This window comes from Erythrolamprus reginae, chromosome 2, assembly GCF_031021105.1.
Source record: "Erythrolamprus reginae isolate rEryReg1 chromosome 2, rEryReg1.hap1, whole genome shotgun sequence".
NCBI lineage: Eukaryota > Metazoa > Chordata > Lepidosauria > Squamata > Dipsadidae > Erythrolamprus > Erythrolamprus reginae.
The window spans coordinates 315,235,196-315,262,892 of record NC_091951.1 but is presented as its reverse complement, the minus strand read 5'-3'; the positions used below and the strand labels follow the sequence as shown (position 1 = coordinate 315,262,892).

Genomic DNA, 27,697 nt, shown 5'->3' with positions numbered 1-27,697 from the left:
AGCAGCAGCAAGTTCCAAGGGGTGAGACGGGTTGTTAAAACAATAGGCCCAAGTGCATGTTGGGAAGAGTTTTCTGGGGCTGGGGCATAAAATAAAACCTTCAGATTTTTTTTTTCAATCTCTGCAGCAGCTTCATGTTAAATATCACCTTCTCACTCTACTGATTACGAAAAAGACCAAATAAATCACTCAAATTGCAATGACAGACTACAGGGTGATATTAGCATAAGAGAGATCAATGATAAAACACAGAAACATCCTATTCAAAAGAACCCATTATGGCCAAGAAAGGCTGTCTTACTTTTTAGTAAAAACAATAAAAAACACATATTTCATTTCTATGTTCTTTTCCAAATAAACCAATCCTAGTCATTGTGTGTTGGAAGTGCAGGGGAAGCATTTATTTTATTTTATTTTGTGTTTTGCAAAAAAAAGTTGGCTTAGAACCATAGAAACATAGAAGATTGACGGCAGAAAAAGACCTCATGGTCCATCTAGTCTGCCCTTATTCTATTTCTTGTATTTTATCTTAGGATGGATATGTGTTTATCCCAGGCATGTTTAAATTCAGTTACTGTGGATTTACCAACCACGTCTTCTTGAAGTTTGTTCCAAGCATCTACTACTCTTTCAGTAAAATAATATTTTCTCACATTACTTCTAATCTTTCCCCCAACTAACCTCAGATTGTGCCCCCTTGTTCTTGTGTTCACTTTCCTATTAAAAACACTTATCTCCTGAACATTATTTAACGCTTTAACCTATTTAAATGTTTCAATCATGTCCCCTCTTTCCCTTCTGTCCTCCAGACTATACAGATTGAGTTCATTAAGTTTTATGCTTTATTTTGTGTTTTGCAGCAAAAAGTTGGCTTAGAGCCATAGAAACATAGAAGATTGACGGCAGAAAAAGACCTCATGGTTCATCTAGTCTAGTTTTATGATAGGTTTTATGCTTAAGACCTTCCACCATTTTTGTAGCCCGTCTTTGGATCCGTTCAATTTTGTCAATATCTTTTTAAAGGGGAGGTCTCCAGAACTGAACACAGTATTCCAAATGTGGTCTCACTAGTGCTCTATACAGTGGGATCACAATCTGCCTCTTCCTGCTTGTTATACCTCTATCTATGTAGCCAAGCATTCTACTTGCTTTCCCTACTGCCTGACCACACTGTTCACCCATTTTGAGTCTGTCGGAAATCACTACCTCTAAATCCTTCTCTTCTGAAGTTTTTGCTAGCACAGAACTGCCAATACAATACTCAGATTGAGGATTCCTTTTCCCCCAAGTGCATTATTTTACATTTGGCTGCAATTTATTCTAGGCTTCTAGAATATTTTCCATAAATGTGTGTTTTTGAGAGTGCTATATCAGAATCTATGATGTACTAAGGCTGAATTCAATAGCTTTAGAGTAAAGAAGGTCTTTGTGAAAGCCTGTAATAGAGGCTTTGGGAGAGAGTATATAAGATGTCAAAATGGAAGGCACGACTACACAACAGGAGTCTGTTACCGTTTATATTTAAGATGCACATAATGAGGGCAAGCTTTGATCGTGCAGTCACAACTGCCATCTTAATGGTGTTTTTGTTTAAAGCCCCTTGCCCCTAATACTTTTTCTACACATATAAACAATAAAGCCCTTCATGGCACCGGACCAGATTATCTCCGGGACCACCTTCTGCCACATGAATCCCAGCGACCAGTTAGGTCCCACAGAGTGGGCTTTCTCCGAGTCCCATCAACTAAACAATGTCGTTTGGCAGGACCCAGGGGAAGAGCCTTCTCTGTGGCGGCCCCAGCCCTCTGGAACCAGCTCTCTCCAGAGATTAGAACTGCCCCCACCCTCCTCGCCTTTTGTAAGCTCCTTAAAACCCACCTCTGCCGTCAGGCATGGGGGAACTGAGATATTCCTTCCCCCTAGGCCTTACAATTTATGCATGGTATGTTTGCGTGTATGTTTGGTTTTATAATAAGGGTTTTTTTTAGTTGTTTTAGTATTGGATTGTTACATGCTGTTTTTATCATTGTTGTTAGCCGCCCCGAGTCTACGGAGAGGGGCGGCATACAAATCCAATAAATAATAATAATAATAGTAATAATAATAATAATTATTATTATTATTATTATTTTTAAAAAGCCACTCAGTTGAGTTTGGATTAAGCTGGATATATCTGAGAGGTTTTGACACTCAGTTTAAAGACAGTGCATCTTTTTTATTTGTGACTAGCTCAAATATTTTATAATTAATATTTGTATTGGCAAGTGTTTATCTTCAGTAACCTATTACCGGTATGTGTTTGTTATTGATTATTTAGCATTTCTTTGTACGATCTATCATGAAAGGAAATATAAGTAGTCCTCAACACGCAACCATAACTGAGCCCAAACTTCACATTGCTAAGCAAGACCATGGGGTCAATGACTCTCTAAAAGAATGCAAATGACCAGCTGTCTGCAAGAAATATAAATCCTTCCATTCCCCACCATCCAGTTAGAACTGGAGAAGCTTCTTAGATGAGAAGCAAAACATCTTCAAAGGAAAAGCAGAAAGTCCAGTTGCTTCTTGAAAAAGCGCCTTTGGGACAACCATGACCTGGATGACTTAGAATCTCCATAGACATTAAGCAAGACAGTTGTTAAGTGAGGTTTACCCCATTTTATCACCTTTTTTGCCACAGTTGGTAAGGGAATCAGTTGCCAAGCTAGTAACACAATTGTTAAGTGAATCTGTCCCCCCTGCTAGTTTTGCTTGTCGGAAAAGTGATCACATGACCCAGGACTTTGCCACCACCCTAAATACATGTCAGTTGTCAAGCAATCCAACTTTGATCAGGTGGAAATGCTGCAACTTTTGCCAAGTGTGAAAAACAACCATATCACTGCTGCTGCAACTTCAAATGGCCACTAAATAAATGGTCATAAGTCAAGGACTATCTGTATAATAGAAAGTTAAGAAGTGCAAAGGGATGTATTGATTGGATGTTAAAGAAATGTATTAGCAGGCTTTCTCCTTGGAAAAAATGTTATGATCCCTGAGATAATCTTTCTCAGATTCCCTTATAGTGCCAAATTCAGAGCCTTGAACCTCAGGAGAAATATGACTTGATAAGCCACGCCAGGGGTGGGTTGCTTACGGTTTCCTACCAGTGCGCTACATGCACATCACGACATTAAGTGTGCACATCCCCAGCACGATTTTGCTTCTGTGCATGCACAGAGGTACAATTTTCCTTCTGTGCCTGCTCGGAGAGCCAAAAATTGTGAATTTTTTTTAAAAAGATGGCAGTGTGCACAGACTGGCAAAGTCAGACCGGAGCCATTGTGTCAGAATTGCGCAATTGTTGGGCCGCTACCGGAGCAGCGTACCGGACCGCACTGGTAGAAACCCACCACTGATCCACGCCAATGTTGCTTTCCTATTCTGCAAATCTCCACAGCTGGTTCTCAGGTAAGGAGAACAAAAAGGTCCAAAGTATCATTTACCTTTGTAACTTCTTCCATGTCCACAAATAATTAAGGGAGCTTAGATCAACTAAAAATAGAAATGGTTAAACTGTTTTCACTTTAACTCTACTGAAATGCACTTAGCTTACAGTTAGATATGTCATCAGAATAGCCTATTTATTTATTATTTATTAATTAGATTTGTATGCCGCCCCTCTCTGAGGACTCAGGGCAGCTCACAACATATCAAAACAACGTAACAATACATCTAAAAATCCAGTTAATATAGCTAAAAAAGACTTAACAACTCTAATATAATTTAAAAAAAATATTCTATAAAAGAGCACAATTACTTTATCTCCCAGATTTCATTTCAGACTGTTCTTGAATTTATTTATTTGTTTATTTATTTATATTTGACTTCTATGACGCCCAATCCCGAAGGACTCGGGGAAGCTTACAATAATATAAAAAAACAAATCCATTTGCTTTTTTAAAAAACCAGACTTTTAAAAAAATAGATGTAAGATACTGGCTGAAGTATCAGATTGGACTGGGACGTTTCTGTCTCGAAATCACATGTAGATCCCATTCAATCTCATTCAACCATAGAGTTCAGTATATTACACTGTCTCAACCTTCACAGGATTGTCATTGTAGAAGTAAAATGAAAAACCATCATATAAGCCATTATGAACTCCAGAGAAAAGTCAAAGTATGTAGTGTTAGTAATATCATTGCATTTATGATGTTCACTGCCTAGAGTTACTAGCTGAGATAGGAATCTTTAGAAATCAAATCAAATTAATTTTTAAAAACAAATTCTTACTGTGGCCATGGAGATATACCCTAGGAAAAGAAATGTACTGGTTTCAATTAGATGAAAAGGTTAGCTGAACTAGCCACTAGATGGCACTCTTATAACATTTAGGTGCAACTAGTACCAATCTTGTCTCAATGTGGCTATTCACAGCCTACTATTCGAAATAACTTCATTGTATTCCAGATAGAATATTTAAGGAAAGAGTGAAGCTTTCATCGATTCCCGAAGCAAATCAAATGGGCATCAGGAGGATGTAAAAAGAAGGGGAAATATGGTCCACCAGCAATGTTCCTTCTTTGGTAGATGGAAATGACTGGATTTCAACAATTTAAAAATAAAATTAAATAATAATTTAAGCAATTTTTAACACGGAATTAACTTTATAATAATCCTGTTTGCCATTTTTAAAAGATTTTTTTGTGTGCTTCCAAGTTGAAAACAATCCCAACTTATTTAAATGAAGTTGTGTCTTCTGCCATATTGTAGTATACAATTCAAAAGAGAGTTAAAAAGATTCAAAAAGAAAGTGCACTTGACTTAGTAAACAGTTTATTATACTGCCTGCAAAGAGATGTCTTCTGCCTAAAACAATTCACTGTCTTCCATAATGTAGTCAGCCATGACTACTGCAGTCAGCTTTTCTGCGACCGATAATGTTTCCCCCCAAAATGTAATAGGTTCAGATGCACAGACCATTTGACCTGGCCTTGTCCAACAAAAGAAATATTTGAACTCAGGTATCTGACAAGGTAGAAGTTAAAATGTCTGAAATCATAAACAAGTAATTTTGAATAATAAAAACATAAAAGTACAGTAAAATAAAAGTACATTAGGAATAAATTAGGAACCTAGATTGTATATTATTATTATTATTATTATTATTATTATTATTATTATTATTATTATTTATTAGATTTGTATGCCGCCCCTCTCCGAAGACTCGGGGCGGCTAACAATATAAAAAGACAGCGTAAACAAATCTAATATTAAAAACAATCTAAAAAACCCCAATTTAAAAAAACACTCATAAATACAAACATACCATGTATAAATTCTATAAGCCTAGGGGGAAGGGAAATTTCAATTCCCCCATGCCTGACGACAGAGGTGGGTTTTAAGGAGCTTGCGAAAGAAAAGGAGGATGGGGGCAACTCTGATATCTGGGGGGAGCTGGTTCCAGAGGGTCGGGGCCGCCACAGAGAAGGCTCTTCTCCTGGGTCCCGCCAAACGACATTGCTTAGTCGACGGGACCCAGAGAAGGCCAACTCTGTGGGACCTAACTGGTCGCTGGGATTCTTGCGGCAGAAGGCAGTCCCGGAGATAATCTGGTCCGATGCCATGAAGGGCTTTAGAGGTCATAACCAATACTTTGAATTGTGACCGGAGACTGATCAGCAACCAATGCAGACTGCGGAGTGTTGGTATACCATCTGTCTCGGCCAGAATGAAAATTATTCCTATGCTGAATTATAATGTTTTTTTATAGATTCTTTCTATCTCTCCCCCCTTTGGATATATTTATTTTACAATATAGGCCAACAAAGGCATTCTGAAATAGCTTGGTATCCAACACTGTAAACCATATTTAAATAGTTACAGGTAATTCCAAACTTATGACCATTTATTTAGCAACCGTTTAAACTATAACAATGCTGGGAAAAGTGACTTATAACTGGTTCTCACGTTTATAATATTCACAGTATCTCCATGGTCACCATTTGCAACTTTCCTAGCAAAGTCAATGGGAGCAACAAGCAAAGTCAATAGGAGAAGCCAGATTCACTAAACAATGATATTTAATTCATAACATCCCCTGCAAAAAAAAAAAAAGTTGTAAAATTGGGTGTGGTCACATGATGACTCATTTAATGACTGCTTTGCTTAGCTATGGAAGTTGCAGTGCCAATTGTTGATGTGAATCTAGTACTATCAAGAGTATCAGCTATCACCAAAACAAATTTGCTTTTTAAAAAAATACTAGAATAACTTTTTTAAAATTTAGATTTGGATTTGGTGCAATCATGTATATTTGCAGTTAGGAACATATATTTTATGGGAAAGCTGTAAGCACATTCCCTAAAACAGGGGTCACCAATCTTTCAGACCTCAGGGGCTACTAAATTCATAATTTTAAATCCTGCAGACCAATAATATGAAGCCAGCACACTGCTTGCTGAAGCGCCTGGACTTTCAGGGATGGGATGGGGTCCTTCAGGCACTTAGCTTGGCCGCCTATTTCTGCAACCTTAAACACTCAATTTGGAACTGTTTCTCACAGAAAAATAAAGCACCAGGATTCGCCTCTCTCATCTTTCTCTGTATCTCTCTCTTTCTCTGTCATCTCTCATCTCTCTCTCTCTATCTCTTTCTCTCATCCCTCCCTGTGTCTTTCTCTCTCTCATCTTTCCCTCCCCACTCTCTGACTCCCTCTTCCATCTCTTTCTCGCTCATCTCTTTCTGTATCTCTCTCTTTCTCTCCCCTCTTTGTCTCTCTCTCTCATCTTTCTCTCTCATCTCTTTCTCTGTCTCTCTCTTTCTGTCCGTCTGTATCTCTCTCTCCCTCCCTCTCATTCTGATTCTCTGGTGCTCTCTGAGTCTCATGGGTGCTTCTTCAGCCTTTGTTGGTGTTGGATGCATCTCGGCCGCTTAAGGAGATGCACAACCTGCTCTCTAAGACACTGGATTGAGCAACTGTAGCTGATGCTCCACATTGTAATGGGCTCCAGGAGGAAGAGGAGACGCCATTTCCTCCACCGTGAAGCATGCTAAATGCAACAGTAGCGGGCAGGCAATGGAGGTGTCAACAGCAGAAATAAAGAGGAACGGTTGGGTCAGGCAAGGGTCTTGGGATTAAGAGGAAGTCACGTGTCTCCCTGTGAGATCAAGGTGAAAAGAACACCAACAAAAGCTGAAAGAAACGCCCGCGAGATCCAACAAGAGATGAAGCTTCATTTCTACCCTGGAATATGGAGCAAATCTCCATCCCCTGCCCTTCACTCTCAAGCCATGCAAAAGGAGTGACTGGGAGGGCAGGGAGAGGGGCGGGACCAGCTAGTGGTGGGTTCAGCCAACAGGAAGCCACAGCTGCCATCTATTGCTTTTGGCCCGCTTGCGCCTCCAGCCCCCCTTGATGCAACAGCATCATTACTTTGTTCCAGCTGGCGAGGACTGTACTACTCCTTGCATGTTCACCACCTGCAAAGTTGCAAGTATCTCTCTCTACGGAGATTTCCAGCCCCACCACCAGCTGCCTGGCCAGTCCCATATTTCAGCGCTCTGGTCACAGGATTGGCCCATTGGAGCAATCTAGAGCAGCTCCTCCATCCGGGTGCGCTGCGGACCAGCAAAATTTTCTCACCGATTGATGACTTCTGCGCTAAAAACCACTAGTGAAAAAAAATAAGTACAGTGGTACCTCATCATACAAACTTAATTGGTTCCAGGAGGAGGTTCGTAAGGTGAAAAGTTCATAAGATGAAACAATGTTTCCCATAGGAATCAATGTAAAAGCAAATAATGCGTGCAAATCCTTCAGGAAAATCCCAAACTTTAGAAAGGAGGCGAACAGAAGGAAGGGGGCAGCAGCTAAAGGGGGCGGGTGGAAGAAGCAAGGCTAGGCTAAAGGGTGAGTGGGAAGGAAGAAAGACAAGGGGGGCGCCCCTCCCTTTTCTTTCTTCATAAGACACCCTTTCAGTTCCTTTGCAAGCACGTTGTTCTCTGCAAAATTTTTCCTCCCCCAAGCTGCCCCTCCCTCCTCCCTCCTCCCTTTTCTTTCTTAAAAAGACACCCTTTCAGTTCCTTTGCAAGCACGTTGTTCTCTGCAAAATTTTTCCTTCCCCAAGCTGCCCCTCCCTCCTCCCTTTTCTTTCTTAAAAATACACCCTTTCAGTTCCTTTGCAAGCACGTTGTTCTCTGCAAAATTTTTCCTCCCCCAAGCTGCCCCTCCCTTTTCTTTTTTCAAAAAAGGGGGAAAAAAGAAACCCCTTCATCCCAGCAGCAGCTGCTTGGGTTTGTAAGGTGAAAATAGTTCGTAAGAAGAGGCAAAAAAATCTTAAACACCGGGTTCATATCTTGAAAAGTTCGTTAGAAGAGGCGTTCGTAAGATGAGGTACCACTGTATCTGCCCTGTTTTAGGAGCCATAATTCTGAGGCTACATTTGTTTTCCATCTCAACAAGGTGTTGACCAAAACAATTCTTTGGTAGACAGAGTTGGAAAGACAAAGGGCAAAGGAAATGCTGTTTAAAGTTATAATAGAATAATTAGGGGCAACTGTTTTGTGCATTTAGCTTATTTCTAACGTGCATGAAAAATATTGAGCATGTTAATGAATAAGCTGTTGAAATGACATAAAATGAAATTTGAGTAGGAGTGTGCCAAATTAACATTTGTGTTTATGTCAATCAATTCATGGGATCTGTTTGTCAAGTTGGCAACTATTCCCAGCAGCAAAAAAAAAGACAAACCATCTTGAGCTGAATAAGCTGATATTCCCGATTGCCCAATTTCAATAAAGGTTTATTTATTTAATTTAGATCATGCATTTATTATTTTTATAAACAATTTAAGGAAACAGACATACCTAATATACCTTCCTGCTCCTATTTACCCAAAACAACAACCCTGTGACTTGAGTTGGAGTAAATGAGAATAAGTGGCCTAAAGGCACTCAGCTGTCTTAAAAGCCATTTCATTTTGGGTCTAACTATGATACACGCATGCTCCAGGAACCTCTGCTTTAGCAGTATTTTCATGATTTAGCTTTCATTGTGTATGTGAATAATTCTAGTCCTAAATTTCAGTAGTCTTCTGCAGGACAAGGGATAACAGGTCTGTCACCTCCCAAAACATATAATAATAATAATAATAATAACAATAATAATAATAATAATAATAATAATAATAATAATAATAATAATTATTATTATTATTATTATTTCGACCACCGAAAAAGTGGTCGAAAATGAGCAATCAAGACAAATTCCTTGTGTATCCAATCAGAATTGGCCAATAAATAATTCTATTATATTCTAAATTTATTAAATAAATATTTATTATCCAGATTTCAATTCTGAATGGAAGTTTTAATCTAGCCGGTATCTTGGAGACCTACTGGCTAAGAGATCTCTTTCAGTTCTATCCAACAACCATTAAATGGCATCACAGGGTAGGGCTGGACAATGTCAAGATGAAGTGATTGCTCTATTCAAGAGTTTTTCAAATTGTGTTCAGCATAGAACTTAAGTTCTGTGAGAGACAAAGCTCACACAAACAAAAATCACCGGAAGCAGCCATTTATCAGAGCTTTGTCTCTTGATCCAGGATTCTAGAATACACCCAGAGACACAGTAATACGTACACATACAAAGATTACATGACCTAAAAAAGTTTTGACTCTTCTGATCTAAACAGAGCAATAGATAACCAGCTCTAATTCATCACCCAGCTTCATCTGTTAAGAAAACCAGGTTCTACTAAAGATAGGATGGTCCTAGTAAGCACAGTTCTGGAATAGCTGGTTTAATAAAATAATGCCACCTACTGACTATATGCAGTACTGCAGACTACTTCTGCTAATTGCAGGCCGACTGCAATTTGGCAGTTCGAATCTCACCAGGCTCAAGGTTGACTCAGCCTTCCATCTTTCCAAGGTCAGTAAAGTGAGGACTCAAATTGTTGGGAGAAATATGCTGATCCTATAAACTGCTTAGAGAGGGTTGTAAAGCATTTTGAAACGGTATAAAAGTCTAAGTGTTATTGCCAAGTGCTGTATAGCTACCTCACAAACCTGGAATTAACTTCAAATATTTACAGAAAGAAAAGTGAAAAGACTCAAGATATTTAAATATCTCAGTATATATTATTAAGCTATTTATAGCAAATATGGAAAATAGCCTATATTGATTGATTGATTGATTGACTGATTGATTGTTAGAGTTGAAAGGGACCATGCAGGTCATCAAGTCCAACCCCCTGCCTGAGCAGGCATCTTAAAGCACCCCAGCCAAGTGGCAGTCCAATCTCCTCTTGAAAGTTGAAAGTCACTTAGTTGAATATATAAATGCCTTACCCCAGTGGGAGGCAAAGTTGGCTCTTCTATGACATGTGGACTTCAACTCCCAGAATTCCTGAGCTAGCATGATTGGCTCAGGAATTCTGGGAGCTGAAGTCCACAAGTCATAGAAGAGCCAACTTGGCCTACCCTTGCCTTTCCCCAAGATAAGTGGGGCGATTTCACACAGATTTGTAACCTCAGACAATGGCTTTTGTTAGCAGAATTATATTAAACTGAAATTAAAAATATACATGTGCATATTGTCAAGAATTCTATGTATATATATATTTGCTGATTAAACAAGTAATTCAATCAGGAAAGTGGCAGAAGAACAATTGCAATTTAAATTTGGTTTACTGCTTATGTACAGTGGCAACAGAAGTTATACGGAAAAAAAAAAATCCTGCACTTCTTACCATAATGAGGAATGATTGCCCAGGCCATGGCAGATGCATAGATACCTCCAATCATCCAAAACATACAAAGCCAACTCAAATGTTCCCCACGTTTCTCGCGAGCAAGTACTTCAGCAAAGTATGAAAATACAACTGGAACAGCTCCTCCAATCCTAAAAACAAAACAAAACAAAAAGAATAACAGGAACAAAAAGTCTGTGGAAGTTGAAAGCAACAGAGTTCTGGGAATCTTGATATATAAATCAATTACTTATTTACATCAAAGAAAAGCTTCTATGCTGTAAGTCATTGTATTGCCAAACATTATCCAGGCACAGCTTTGAAGAAATACAATCATGTTGACTCACCAAGCCTTTCTCTGGCTTTATTGTAATCTGAGATGGAAAATAATGTAAATCCTCCCAGCCTCTCTGAATGAACGCTGTCTTACCAAAAATTTCCTTCTATTTGCGCTGCGGGAGACTCCAAGCATGGGTTAAACGTCCGTCTGATTACCCAGGACTGAGTAATAATTATTCAGCCATACCTCCTCTCTGGCTTCACTAGTTGTTTTACAAAGGCGTAGATTGGACGGGAGACGAAACATCATGAAGGCAATAAAGTCCATACGCTGGACCAGGAAGGCCCTAGGGTGGGTTGGACTCTCCCATAGCGCACATAGAAGGAATGTAAATTCTGCGGCAGCAAGTTATGTGTTTTGCAAGCAGGAAATTCCCAACTTCCAGCTGATCGTTTCTACTGCAATTAAGCCATGACGTTCTGCCAGTGGCCTGGACAGAGACTCCTGTGTGTACAAACCCCTTGGCAGGGAGCCTCAATGGGGAACAGAGAACTAACTCTTCTGACGCCAAATCTTCCACAGTGTAATTTAGGCCGATCACATGAGCAGGTAGCTCCCCGACTCACAGCTGATCACAAAAGTGCGCAGCAAAGATGTGGAGTTCTGCTGGAGCCCTGGACAGAAACTCCTTCAGTTTAAATCTTCCATGGAATCCGGGAGCTAACTCACCAGTGCCCAAAGCATCTCCGTTTATAGCCACATGAACTGGGAAGCCCCCGACTCACAGCTGATTCTGCCTCCATCGAAACCGGAGTTCTGCTGGAGTCCCAGCAAAAACTCCTGCTGCCTACCCAATTAAACTTAGAACTGGAGATTGTTGTGTTTGGGCTTGGGCCAGCCGTTGCTCCCACATATGGGAGAGATGCGGCACAAAGTGAGTGTGAAAGCCTGGCTGACAGCCAGGAAGACATGACAGATAGCCCTGAGGATGAGGCCACTGGTTCAGAGGAGTTGGCAGACAGCACGCAGGACCAGGTAGACAGCCCAGGGGATTTGGCATGCAGCCACTCAGACAGTCTATCCTCATTGGATTCCGATGCAGAACAGCTCATAGACATGCGTAGCCGGAGAGCCATGCAAAGGAGGGCTCAGTTAAAGGACTATTATCAGTGATCAGAGTAGCACCTGGGCTGGGTGTGGTTCTCATACTGAGGGCTGGGTGTGGTTCCCCTAATGAGGACTAAAGGTATAAAAGGGAACAGAGGCAAAAGGCAAACTGTGGCTGTTTATCTGTGTGACTTTGTGGTTCCTGCTCTGAAGCTTCTGTTCCATGCCTTTGGATTTCAACCCAGCCTTTTCAGGCACGTGGGAGGTGAAACCTCTGGGTCTAGCTGTTTGCTTTCAAGACTCCGAGATTCAAAGGACTCCTGAAACGTTTCTGCTCCGTGCAGGTAGTCTTTGTTTGCTTTTTCCTGTGCTTTGTATTTGGCTGACTTACACCTTGCACTAAAGTTTATGCCTGACCATAAGGACTGTTTTTGTTAACCCTTTTTTGTTTGTTTAATACACGTTTGCTGATTAGAAAAGCACGTGTGTGTTTGATTTCTTTTCCTTGGACTGTTACTAATTGCCTGAGCCCAGTCAGGCAGAACAGAGATGGCTTCCGAATGCATTCAAGAACCAACACTCCACCCTGGCAGCAATATCCTTCATAGGGCGGCAAGGGAGTTTCTTCACTCTCAATTACAACAGAGAAAAACAATACAAACCAAAGTCCAAAGTTAATTTCTGATTGTTTATTCAGGATACTCGGTAGAGAAAAAAGTTTTCATGTCCCTTTTGGTCAGACTGAGTAAGACAACTGACTCAGTGGGGCCAGAGAGGAGTCATAGCTGAATAATTACTCAGTCCCAGGTAATCAAAAAGAAGTTAATCTATGCTTGGCCTCTCCAAGCAGCACACAGGAGAATTTCTCTTATTTATTTAATGTTTTTGTTTTGCTCCAGCAAAGCAAAGACTCTGATGGGTTTTTGCTCATCTACGGTAACAAACTGCTATGTGCCAAGTTTCAAGGGTAATGGGATTGCATGTTTTCCAGGCGCCACTGACATGGCATCAGCAGGGGGGGGGGGGGTCAGAAAAGTATTGCATATAAAAAGCAGGCGATGCTTCAACTGAACCTTTTGGACTATTATCTTAACCATTTTGACATCCTGCAGGCACCCCTGGGTGGACGCTCCTACCACCTGACACAAAGCCAAAGTGTCCGATATCAAAGGGAGAGATAGAAATATTCCTTAATTTCCCTGAACTTCTCTGGACAAGAAGAAGAAAGTATAGATGCAGGTGGATAGAGCCTGGGACGTCGAAGAAACATATCCATGTAGTAGATCAGGGACCAGAATATCTCCGAGACCGCCTTCTGCCGCACGAATCCCAGCGACCGATTAGGTCCCACAGAGTGGGCCTTCTCTGGATCCCGTCAACTAAACAATGTCGATTGGCGGGCCCCAGGGGAAGAGCCTTCTCTGTGGCGGCCCCGACTCTCTGGAACCAACTCCCCCCAGAGATTAGAACTGCCACTACTCTCCTTGCCTTTCGTAAGCTCCTTAAAACCCACCTTTGTCGTCAGGCATGGGGGAACTGAGACATCTCCCCCGGGCATATACAATTTATGCATGGTATGTTTGTGTGTATGTTTGCTTAGTAAATGGGTTTTTTTAAATATTTTAAACTATAATTTAGATTTGTCATGAATTGTTGTATTCTGTTGTGAGCCGCCCCGAGTCTGCGGAGAGGGGCGGCATACAAATCTAAATAATAAATAAATAATAAATAAATACTAATAATGCAATAGAAGAATGTGAAAAGGTCACCCAAAATTGATTGAAAATTCTCTTTAAATGTCTTTTATCTATGGTATATGAAGGACAGTCTTTTGTATTTCAAATAATATTAGCTAATGGCTGCTATTTTAGTCTGGGCAAACAGACCCTAAAGATACTGTAGAGTGAAATAAATAATGCAGTACTTAAGATTTTTTTTTTTTTTAAATCAACTGTACTGAATAATCAAAATGAGCAATACATATGCGGGTCCTTAGTGCTCTCTCAGCTTGATTGTGAAAGAAAATGACCAAGCTCCCTACAGTTCAACTGTGATTTTACAAAGATTGATTTCTATGATACACAATTTCACAATACAGTATTTTGGATGGTTTAGAGATAGACAGCGGGTATCTGGGGATCGTTATGTTATACACACAGTATTTCCAATATCATTATCAACCTTAAATAATGATAAGCTCTCATTCTACATAAGCTGTTCAATACGTCTGAAATTTAGCTTTGATTATCATAAGCTCTTAAAGCTGATATTGGTGCTTAAGGAGACATCTGAGGCAACATACTGAAATACACCATGCAACTATTAAATACTGAAATGTCTTGATATTTAATATTTAGAAACGATTTTCAAATGAAAAAAGATTATCACATGAGTCACTGTTCAGATCCAGAGAAATTTAAGCAGCATCGTGCTTTGGAAATGGGATCTTCCAGCGTCTGAAATCTTCTCCCATCATTTCTTATTTGCAACAAACGGAAGAGTCAAAGACAGCTATTTAATTCAGAAAGGCAATATGCAGCTAAGAAATGGTGCAAGGGAAAGGAGGATAAAGAGACAAATATATAATGGCACAATTTTTGTCTCTGTGGTCTCCTTATGGAAGACACTTCATAGCTGCAAATTTGGCTCTCTTCAGCTTGAACTAATGTTAGATCCCACCGCTGCTAAAAAAAAAAAGAGATCTCTTTGCAATGCTACTGAGATGCCATGGAGAAATAGCTGGAGGAAAGAATTCTATGCATGTTACATTAAGCTTCTGAAAGAGTTTAAAATTTAACAAACATACAAATTAATGAATTTATTGGGCCAATTCAAAAATATACTAACAATATCTATATTTTATTATGCTATTTTTTGTATCATTGTAAATTTCAAATCAACTTACAACAAAAATCAACCATTTAAAATTAAATTATAACTACAGTAAATGAACAATTATTACTGAGAGCTGGCAATGATTCAGGTCACCCACCCCAAGCAATAAAACACATGGACAATATGCACAGACTTGAAATAAGCATTTAATAATATGTAGCAAGATATAGCTATAATATTTTGAAGAATTGAAGTGTAGCAAACCTGCATAACAGTGAAAATTACTGGGATACAATGTTTTCTAACATAAAAGAATATATCAGGACTGATCCAAAATAAAAAAACCTGTTAGATTGGACCATCTTAAAAACACCCATCACAATCCATTGTCTAGGTTTGAAACAAGTCAAAGATTGATCTGACTGTTTCAAATTCACAATATTTTTGCACATCTTTATTGAAATCATTCAAAGGAATACAGTGAACCAGAAAATATGTCAGCATTCCCATATAAACTTTCCTTGTCATTACGTGTGACACAAACATGCTCTCTTTATAAACTCCCAAGTTTCAAGATTTATTTCACAGAATATTTTCCTTAGAAGTGAATTTATAGAATTCTGCAACTTTACTTAGAATGTAACTTTTTTCTTTTAGAATGTTTAAAAGGGCTTAGGGTTTTTTTTTAAAATGAAATTGAGATAGTCTTACCTAAAGTCTTACCTAAAGCCTGTAAATCAATATTATCATTAAGGACAATTAGTTGGAATAAATTAAAGATATATATTCAAACTGATAAATATTTGACTTAGTACTCTGCCAATATCACACAAGGAATTGGGATAATTTAGGGCTCAGTATCTCCGAATCAGAGTTTACACTTGCATATTACTATTACTATACCTTCTTTTCTATTATTTCTTAGATATATTTTACTATGAGTATCTCCTCTATAACCTTCATCATGTATTTTACTATGTGTATATAGATATATACCCACTAAAACCCTCATTGTGTATTGGACTAACTAACTAACTAACCAACCAACCAACCAACCAACCAACCAACCAACCAACCAACCAACCAACCAACCAAATTAAAAAATAAAATAAAATAAAATAAAATAATCCAAAGATGACACCAAGATGATTGTCTATGGAGACACCCTTTTGGCATCCAAGCAAAGTTTTGCCATCACTGGTATAATGTATCAATGAACTACATGAGTGCAGCGCTTACATTTATGCATAAATTTACTTACTACTTCCTGTTTAGAGATAAGACAAGAGTAATTGCACTGATTAGCACTCTTGTTCAGACTGTTAATGACCAGTAGATGATTTCTCACACTCTTCTTCAGCTTTCTAAAACCATCTGCTTTGGGGTAGATTTTTGTACCAGGGGGTTTCCCGTTTCATTTTCTCTACCGGTCCTCATTGAGGACCATTTCTGAGAGCCTTGCTTCATGTTCTCAAGGAATAAATAGCAACCTTTCAGCCAAACAAAGCTGGCTAATCTATTTCAGGCTTCTCAGCCATCACTGTTTGAGTTTTTTCTCCCTTAGCTGTATAACATTGCCATACCTGAATAATAGGGCTCACTACAGCCAAAAGTGCAGACTAAGAAAATGTAAAAATACCCTACTTTCAAATTTGATCTTTTGAAGAGGACCCAGGAATTACCATTAGTATCACTCCACTTTAAAACAGATCCGCAAACAAGTGTAATTTAGAAAATAGAAGAAAGCAGAAGAGCTTACCCAAATCCAGAGAGTAGTCGACAGAAGAGAAAGAAGCCATAGCCCTGGACAAATGATGAAAGGAAAGCAAAGAATCCATTGACCGACATACATATCAGAAGAGACTGTCTCCTTCCCACCTTGTCTGCCAAGCCTCCCCAGAAGAACGCTCCCACCATCATCCCAAGGTATACTATGCTACCTGAAACAGACACAAAAAATAGGATTATACAGTACTATCACAACACATTCCTGTTCTTAGTATTAACCAGTGGTATCATTTATTTAGAACTATTGCAAGTGAATAATTTGCATATCCATTTATGGGAACAGTTCCCTATCCCCTTATGTCTTACATTTCATATACAGTGTTCCCTCAATTTTTGCGGGGGATGCGTTCCGAGACCGCCCACGAAAGTCGAATTTCCACGAAGTAGAGATGCGGAAGTAAATACACCATTTTTGGCTATGAACAGTATCACAAGCCATCCCATAATACTTTAAACCCCTAAATTACCATTTCCCATTCCCTTAACAACCATTTACTCACCATTATTACTGGTACTCACCAAGACACTTAGTGATCCTGATATTTATAAACATAATTATTTATTAACAATAATTTTTTTTTGTTATTTATTTGCAAAAATTATTAGTTTAGCGATGACATATGATGTCATCGGGCAGGAAAAAACGTGCTATAGAAAAAATCCTGTGAAGTATTTTTTAATTAATATTTTTTGAAAAACCATGGTATAGGCTATTCGCAAAGTTTGAACCCACGAAAATCGAGGGAACACTATATATCTATTTGCAAAGATATCTAGTGTTTAAATATTTATATTTGTACATTTATTCAATCAGAGGCACATAGATACAATAAAATAAAGCACAAGGCAAACAAATAGGAACATCACAGAAATAATGGAATAAGAAATGACCAATTTAATGTATTCCACTATAAATCTACATACTACTAAAAACTTTAATTGTCTTTATCTTTCTGTTTGTACCTCCAAGTTACCCCAAATGACGGGTCATATCATAACAATTTTTGAATCAAGTTAACTACAAGTCCGCTAATTTACAAAAATGCATAAAAAACCTGGGACCCATTACTCCTGTAGAACTTAAATTCCATGAAAATCAGACCACTTTTATTCACCAAATTGTCTCAGTGCAGCACTGCCAGGGGTGGGCTGCTGCCCAGACGGGGGGGGGACGGGGGACGGGAGACGCAGTGGGGTAGCGAAAATGGAGCTCCACCCCAGAGCACCCAATTTACACTGAAAGATGTTGAAAGAAAATGCATAAGCCACGCCCACAGTGTGGTAGTAAAAATTTTGGTAGCTCTTCATTGAGCACTGCCCATGGTAACATGATCATGATTTACATATTTTATTATATATTTACATGTTAGATTATCACCAGACCATCCAACATTGTTGTAAAAAAAAATTAATCAGTCTAAAATTTAATCTAAATTCTGGTCACTCAGGCTGTATGATCTTTCACTCAAAGACTGACCTTATGGGTTACATTTTGTTCAGTATGTTCTAAAAGAATTGCATCTCAAGTTACAGGTTAACTGTCTCCTAAAAACATGGCTAAGGAAATACTGCAGTTGCTTCATCAGCATAAAATATCTTTGTTCGAAAACCAGCTAGAATTTGAAACCTGCGACGGGAAGCCCGACCCAGGCAGGAATTCACAATTTGTTGTGAAAATATGTAAATTCATGCATTTACAACTGCTTTTGTGGCTGAGCTGGAGGCTAGCATCTCACTATGTTTAGAAGGCTTTCTATACAACAGCCCAAACACAAATGGTACAGTAAACCAGTGTTTCCCAACCTTGGCAACTTGAAGATATTTGGACTTCAACTCCCAGAATTCCCCAGCCAGCAAATGCTGGCTGGGGAATTCTGGGAGTTGAAGTCCAGATATCTTCAAGTTGCCAAGGTTGGGAAACACTGCAGTAAACAATAGTTACATAAGATTTTGCTTATTTTATTTTTTTAATTTTTGGGGCATTTATTTCAAATTATAGCCCATACTTTATATTCGTCCATGCACTTTCATAAGAATAAGAGTCTGACAAGACTTGTTTCTCTGAATTTTATTTTGCAATTCACATGGAATACCATCCTTTCAGCAAATATGAATAGCCTTGCCAGGTGAAACTATATATGAGCAATTTCTCACATATGTGCCAAGTAACGAGCACTCCTAATTCCACAACAGCTGTGGACAACACACGACCATCAGAAGGTCAGATGATTTTGCAGTCAAGAGACATTGCCCTGGTCCTCTTCCACATGTCAACTCGATGGGATGAGGGTTTCAATCTGCCAAACTTTAGATGATATATTTATTTTGTAAGAGGATTATATAGAGAATAACAGAAAGAATAACAGAAAGTGCTTCAAACATAATAAAAGTAACACGGATATCTCACATTCTTCTATTTTGGTATTTTAAATTGGAAGGATGAGTCCAGAAGTAATGTAAGAGGTGTGCACAAAATGAGGCATTGAATTGTTAACTTTTGGTGCCAAATAGAATTTGGTCTATTTTGGACATGGGAAATGGTTGAATTCAGAATAAGTCTCTTAGCCTTCAAAAATCGGGCCCTTTCAACAGCAGCAAAACCATAATATTTTTTTATACCTGTGGTCATCTGGATTTTTGCAGGTGAAATCTGTCAGCCTTAGTCCTGACCTTCCCAAAATTAGAACAACAATTTCATTTCATTTATTATTACATTTGTATGCCGCCCCTCTCCGTAGACCCGTAGAATTTGCCCTGGAAGTATAATTCTCATCGAGAGGAATATGAGGAGACATAAACTGGCCCTGTATTATTGATCTCCGACACAGAACACAAAACTTTAAATCAATTTCCTTCCTCCAGGGCAGGAGGACATGCTGGCTAAAAATATTAAATTAATTTTAACCCAATTTTAAAATAAACCTCTTCTATATTGTCTGTACACCAAATCTTAGAGAGTCAGGAAATGATGTATTTCTCTCCATCCCGATACGTAAAAGTTCACTTGCAAATGTACCTTTTTCCTGACTGCTTGCAAAAAATAAATAATAATTACAGCTTCCCTGGTACAATGAGGAAGGGAGCAAGAGCGGCAGAAGACAAGGGCAGAAGCTCAGTTCAGCAATTAAAAAAAAAACCCTTCTCTAACTGTTCTGTCGGGCTCTCTGGTAGAATCCTCCCAAAAATTCACAGGTACAAATTTCAGACACACACACGTTTGAAAATTCAAAACAATGTTCTTTATAATGAAAATTCACTTAAACCAAGCCCTCTTTTGGTATAGCAAAGAGCACTCGTCTCCAAACAAACTGGTAATTTGTACAAGTCCCTTATCAGTTCTGTGATACTTAGCTTGCAGCTGTGAGGCAATTCACAGTCCTTCCTCTTTCACAAAGTGAAACACACTTTGCCCTGGTTTAGTTTCAAAGCGGGGGAAAATCAGCACACAAAAAGTCAAAGTCAGTAAAGCAGTCAGGAAACACAAGGATCAGATAATCCCCCACAATGGCCAAACCCACAGGCTGCTATTTATAGCAGCCTCACCAATTACTACAGCCCCACCCAACCACAGGTGGCCACATTTTCTTTGATAATAATCTCTCAGTTGTTGTTGCCTATGCATCGCTCTCCGCATGCATGGCTGTATCATTAACTCTTGTTCTGAATCCAAGGAGGAGCTAGATAATTGATCTCCTTCTGAGCTGTCTGCCACACTCTCCTCTTCCCTGTCACTCATGTCTTCTTGGTCAGAGGAGCCTTCATCATCAGATTCCACCGGGGGCAAAACAGGCTTGTAGCATGTGGGTGTCTCCCCCACATCCACAGTCCTTGGGGCAGGAGCTGGGCCAGAGCTAACCACAACACTACCTAGTTTCAATTCTACATCCTAAGTATAAATTTTATTTACATCCTCAATATTCAGAAGAAAAGGGGGGTTAGTCCAACCTGATACGCTCCTTCTCGTAGAGATGGGAGTCAGAAACTAGGAATGGGTATTACTTTATTTCCTCTGCCTGCTGAGCCTGTCATAGTTTTGGTCATGCCTTCCTTCCTGATGATCTCCCCAGTTCAGCGAAGGCCTAGTGAAGATACATAGAAGTCTGACGGCAGAAAAAGACCTCATGGTCCATCTAGTCTGCCCTTATACTATTTCCTGTATTATATCTTAGGATGGATCTATGTTTATCCCAGGCATGTTTAAATTCAGTTACTGTGGATTTACAAACCACGTCTGCTGGAAGTTTGTTCCAAGGATCTACTACTCTTTCATTAAAATAATATTTTCTCACGTTGCTTTTGATCTTTCCCCCAACTAACTTCAGATTGTGTCCCCTTGTTCTTGTGTTCACTTTCCTATTAAAAACACTTCCCTCCTGGACCTTATTTAACCCTTTGACATATTTAAATGTTTCGATCATGTCCCCCCTTTCCCTTCTGTCCTCCAGACTATACGGATTGAGTTCATTAAGTCTTTCCTGATACGTTTTATGCTTAAGACCTTCCACCATTCTTGTAGCCCGTCTTTGGGCCCGTTCAATTTTGTCAATATCTTTTTGTAGGTGAGGTCTCCAGAACTGAACACAGTATTCCAAATGTGGTCTCACCAGCCCTCTATATAGCGGGATCACAATCTCCCTCTTCCTGCTTGTTATACCTCTAGCTATGCAGCCAAGCATCCTACTTGCTTTCCCTACCGCCTGACTGCACTGTTCACAGATGAGGTTCATGACCTGTGAAAACATTACCCCCACCCGGACTGTGGACCAGACAATTGTCAGGGTGGGGCTGGATTCTCTTTCCTATCTCTTTGAGAAGGAGCATATCAGGTAGGACAAACGCCCCTTCTCCATAGAGCTGGGGAGAGAAAAACCAGGAATGGGAAATACCAAAGCAGGCCTGTCCCTATGGCTGGGGACCAGTCTGATCCTAAGTCCCCCCAGCATAGTGGACATTTTGGAGGATGTGTCTACCAAAGGCTGCCTCAGCTTGTAATGCCTAATACACAGGAAAGGAGATGACCAGGTAACTGCTCAACACATCTCCTTAGAAACATAGAAGTCTGACGGCAGAAAAAGACCTCATGGTCCATCTAGTCTGCCCTTATACTATTTTCTGTATTTTATCTTAGGATGGATATATGTTTATCCCAGGCATGTTTAAATTCAGTTACTGTGGATTTATCTACCACGTCTGCTGGAAGTTTGTTCCAAGGATCTACTACTCTTTCAATAAAATAATATTTTCTCATGTTGCTTTTGATCTTTCCCCCAACTAACTTCAGATTGTGTCCCCTTGTTCTTGTGTTCACTTTCCAAAGGCTGCCTCAGCTTGTAATGTCTAATAATCAGGAAAGGAGATGACCAGGTAACTGCTCAAAAAAACATCTCCTTAATGGAGGCCTGTGTTGCGCAAGCCACCATAGGGGCTTCACTTCTGGTGGAGGGCTATTACATGTAGGGGTACTGGGAGAGCCCTTGACTCGTATGCAGTGGCTGTATAGGCTCTAATCCACCATCCCACTGTGGACAGAGTTACCCTGTTCCACCACTCTCACGGTCAGAAAGTTCCTCCTTATTTCCAGGTTGAATCTCTCTTTGGTCAGCTTTCATCCGTTGTTCCTTGTCTGGCTTTCTGGTGCTTTGGAAAACTGCCTGATACCCTCCTCTTTGTGGCAGCCGCTCAAGTATTAGAAGACTGCTATCATGTCCCCTCTGCCCCTCCTTTTTGCTAGACTATCCATGCCCAGTTCCTGCAACCTTTCCTTGTATGTCTTGGTTTCCAGTCCCTTTATCATCCTGGTTGCTCTCTTCTGCACATTCTCTAGAGCAGTGGTTCTCAACCTGGGGGTCGGGACCCCCTTGAGGGTGGAATGACTGTTTCACAGGGGTCGTTTAAGACCATGGGAAAAGACAAATTTCCCATGGTGTTAAGAACTAAAGCTTCTATTCTGGCGCCTTGGAACCTATTTTTACAATCCGACCAATCAGGCGTTTACAGTGGGGGCGCCCCTCTGACCTTCCTGCCAATCAGCTTCAATCTCTGTTGGGAGAATTGGCGCTAGACTTATGGTTGGGGGTCACCACAACACAAGGAACTGTATTAAGGGGTCGCGGCACTAGAAAGGTTGAGAACCACTGCTCTAGAGTGTCTATGTCTTTTTTTGTAGCGTGGTGACCAAAACTGAATGCAGTACTCTAGGTGTGGTCTAACTAGGGCTTTATGGAGGAGTATTAGTACATCCCTAGTGCTAGAATGTATTCCTCTGCTAATGCAATTTAGGATTGTACTGGCTTTTTTGGCCGCCGCTGCACATTGCTGGCTCATATTTAATTGGTTATCTACCAAGACTCCAAGATCTCTCTCGCAGTCGCTGCTATTGAGTGTGGTTTCACCCAGTTTGTATGTATGCCTTAGGTTTTTTTTTTTTTACCTGTGTAGGATTTTACTTTTCTCTGTGTTGAACTTCATTTTATTTGTTTGGGCCCACTATACAAGTCTGTCAAAATCCCTCTGTATCTTGATTCTGTCCTCTGGAGTATTGGCTACTCCTGCCAGCTTGGTGTCATCTGCAAATTTAATTAGTTCCCCCTCTATTCCCTCATCAAGATTATTAATGAATCTATTAAAGACTGAGCCTTATGGTACCTTGCTGCTTACTTCTTTCATGTGGATTTGGACCCATTGAGGACTACTCGTTGGGTACAGTTGATCAGCCAGTTGTTAATCCATCTGGTTGTGCTCCTGTCTATCCCACTTTTTTTTAAACTTACAGAGTAGCAGGTTATGGTCCATTTTGTCAAATGCTTTACTGAAGTCTAAGTATACTATGTCCACTGCATTTTGCTGGTCAATTGATTTGGTCACAATTGTATTGACAAAATGAAAGCTCAATGATGTATTTGAAAATCTAGTAAATTGAAAGTATTATAATAAAAAGATAATCTCTTTTTAGCCACTATAATATTGGTGACATAATATTTTACTTTTAAACACACTCTAAAGACTCATAAAAATATAAGAGAACACAATGGAAAATACAGAGATGACAACAAAATGAAAAATGTCAAGAGTCAATGAAATCAATGGCTTTCCTACTCATATGCTCATCTGTAATTATCCATATTTTTTCTGCTGATTCTGAATTTCAGAGACATTCTCCCTAAACAAAGAGACACCAGAAAATGCAATGTACAAACTATGCAGATTTTTGATTATATATGATTAATGAGTCTTACTGGAACTGGAATTTCCTTTGCTAAATGATGCATTAGGTAACATACCATGTAACTGCACTGCTTAGTGACAGAAGTTTTGGTAGCCCTGGCTGCAATTTTTAGGTCAAGAATGCACCATTGATAAGCCAGGAGCTCATTTTCTCCTGTCCAACTGCATTCACCTCCACTTAACTCTTCCTACCAAACTATTTCTTCCACTCTCTGCCCCTTTGGCTATCCTGTATGTGACTGCCCCAACTGACTTTTGTCATCTTCTTCCTCCCAGTGCTGATGAGGCATGCCCAACTTGGCCCATCATGGGATGTCTGTTGGTTGTACAAATTTTTTCCAGAGCGACAGAGTGTAGGGCAGGAGCAGCAGTAGAATACAAGGCAGACTAAAAAACAGTGATGGGGAAGAGATAGGTGGGTGGGGGGATGTAAATGAACCTGGTCATAAATACAGGTGGATTGTTCAGGATCCTCATCATGTGTCAAGGGTGCTACAGGGGCTATTAACATCAAGCACTGGGCATAGCTAACACTTGTTCGATGCCATCATAATTTTGAACAATATTTGAACAAATGGACATTTAGCAAGGAATATCTGTAAGCAGATGAATGATGACATCAAAGGGTGGAGAAAAATCCAATAGCCAGCTAAACAGAGTTGCTTTTCAAATGCATTTAGAATCAAAGGAAGGATTTCCGAGCTTAATTATAATCTTACAGAAATAAGACAATATCTAGTATAAAATCTGTTGCAATTCGCAATGCTGGGTAAGGTTGATAGTTACTGAAACTCAGTTTCCTATCCCTGAATCATCATTAGCCCTTGAATAGCCAAGAGACCACACTATTTAATCCAATTTGCACAAATAATGTGTCCCATTATTACCATGCAAACAGCAATGGCACTATAAAACAGCATTTGTTTAAAAGTAGTTTCATCACAAAAGAAAATATATACATATACTAATGCACACACCTCAAAACACATAACATTAACATATAACACATTTAATTAAATTGAGATTTTAGATTGCTAGTTTTAGTTTAATAATAATATACTATGATGTAGTAAATACTGAACAGGATTACCAATACTAAATTAATCTCAAGAAGTGATGTGAAATAACTGACAGATACTTTTACTACTGGTGTCAAAAGTATTATTTGAACATATCTTCAAATAATGGTTCCTGCTGATATTTAAGAGAGAATCCTAACAGACAAGGCTGAGATAAGGCAGACATGGTTAAGTAGGTATTTATTCCCTGTAATAACACTCAAATCAGATTATCACTTTCTCTGTAACTGAAGGCCCTCAAATGTTTCTTTTAGATTTTTGATACTAAATGCAGAAGCAATAACCAGGTAAGTTTTAAATTCATCCTTTCATAGAAGCAAATTAGCACGATTCTCTAGTATGAAATCTACTTAAGGTTTAAAGAGATTCTCAATGGCATATGCCACATAGAAACATAGAAGACTGACGGCAGAAAAAGACCTCATGATCCATCTAGTCTGCCCTTATACTAGTCTGCCCTTATACTATTTTTTGTATTTTATCTTAGAATGGATATATGTTTATCCCAGGCATGTTTAAATTCAGTTACTGCTGGAAGTTTGTTCCAAGGATCAACTACTCTTTCAGAAAGATCAGCTTTTGATCTTTCCCCCAACTAACTTCAGATTGTGTCCCCTTGTTCTTGTGTTCACTTTCCTATTAAAAACACTTCCCTGCTATAAATGTTTCTCATTCTCTAAGATTAACTCTAGATTTCAAGATGGTTGTTAACATTAAAACAACATTAAATAAAAGAAGCAGTATAATATGAATCATATGTCAGAATGAACTATTAACAAAACTTTTGATTAAGGGAAAGTTGGAGACTGGGCAGAAGTTATTCAAAACGCAGGTCCTTCTTAAGGAGGGGACATATCACTCCCTCTTTTAAGTCAGGTGGGATCACCCCCTCTCACAAAGAAGCATTAACTACTGCTTGAACTACAATTTCATGCCACCTCCCAGCATGCCTTGATCAGACAACAGAGGTGTGGATCTATACCACAGGTGGCAGAACTCACAGTTAACCAAAACCAGTCTACTTTCTCAGGATTGAGCAGCTTAAACTGACGTGCTTTGGTCACCTACACAAGATCCATTAGCGAGGGTCTTAATTTTTTTTCTTTATCATAAAGATTTATTTATTATTTATTTATTTATTAAATTTGTATGCCACGCCTCTCCGTAGACTTTGTATTATACAGATTATTTGAACATTGAGTTTGGTAAGATATGGGGTTCTTTAAAAAAAAAACACGTTGCTATACCTTTTAATAATTTCAAGTCCTACTATGCTGCCTCATTGTGATCTCAAGAGGGATCAGTAAAGAATACTATATCAAGAACATTTATTCCCCACAGGGTCATCCAAGATGGGAAGATCACCCCAGACACATAGCAAAGAACTCCAGACAATCTATTTCAGGAAGCATCTATATGTGGAAATTGTGAAAACAGATGCTCACCTTAGTGACAATAGCAAAGGCAATCTGATATTTCATATTACATTGGAGAACCCATCATAACTTTCAACAATGGTTCAAACAATGAATCCACAGTTGACCTCTCCAGATTCCTAAGAAGTCAGTAAGGGGCGTGCATAAGTGCACCAGTGTGCCTTCTGTCCCCTGTCCTAATGTCTCTCTTATGTTTCTGCTAGCTCCATGTATATGAACTGTATTATTCCCAATGATTATTTCTTCCACATTATTCCTAATGCCTTATCTTCTATTCTTTTACTTAGTATTTTACTATGATTATATCTTCTGAAACCTTCATTATGTATTGACAAAATAAATAAATACAATAAAAATAAATAAACAAATGCTCATGGGTTAATGATAACCTGCACTTTTCTTTCACCTGAGCACCACAAGAATAGATGTGGTAATAGTCCACAATGATTTGCTATCAGCTAGCCAACATGCAAAAAGTGATAGGGAAGATTATTTTTTACGAAATAAACACAAAATCCAATACAGCAGAAAATGAGTTTGGACAAGTTTGGAAAATGCAGATTAATTCTTTTTCTGTTTTATTATTTTATACAAATACAAATCCAATAAATAAATAAAATAAATAAAATAAAATAAATAAAATACTGAAGTACAAGAAAAAAATTAAAATAATGGGAAAATAAGGAAGGGAAATGGAAGAGAGAAAAATAGAGAGGGGAAAAAAGAACTTTTGCTGCAGTAGAATAAGTGCTGATATAAAATCTCAATTTTTTATTTGTATATGATAGTTTATACTAGCCATTTATATAAAAACAAATCTAATCAGAAAAACCTAAAATCAAAGTTTCATTTCCCCCCACTTCAAATACAAAGTCCAAAAGCAATTTCCAAGTAGAAACATTTTTTTTTCTTTTCTTTCATCAAAGCAGTCAATTTAGCCATTTCTGCTAACTCCGTCCATTGTGGGAATCAAAGCATCCTTCCATTTTTGTGCACAAAATAATCTTGCTTCCGTCAACATATATAACATCAAAGTTCCATTTTTTTCAAATTCTTTATCCATTAAGCCTAAAAGAAAAGTCTGATGTTATCTTTATATTCACTCTAAAAACATCTGTATTAAGATGTGACGCCCTACTTCAGTATTTCTTTGCTTTGTCACATGTAGAAAATGCTGATAAATTCTGGATAGATAGAAACATAGAAGTC

At 38.9% G+C, this 27,697-nt stretch overlaps 1 protein-coding gene across 2 annotated transcripts in view; it reads right to left on the bottom strand.

Moving 5' to 3' along the window:
* The window catches only part of SV2C (synaptic vesicle glycoprotein 2C), a 73,501-nt gene that overhangs the window by 43,653 nt on the left and 2,151 nt on the right, over positions 1–27,697 (bottom strand). For both annotated transcript variants that reach the window (XM_070743207.1, XM_070743208.1), the window contains exons 2-3: positions 16,721–16,901; positions 10,740–10,891 (exon numbers count right to left, since the gene is read on the bottom strand). In XM_070743207.1, the coding sequence (XP_070599308.1) occupies positions 10,740–10,891; positions 16,721–16,901 (333 nt within the window). The remainder of the gene's footprint in view (positions 1–10,739; positions 10,892–16,720; positions 16,902–27,697) is intronic.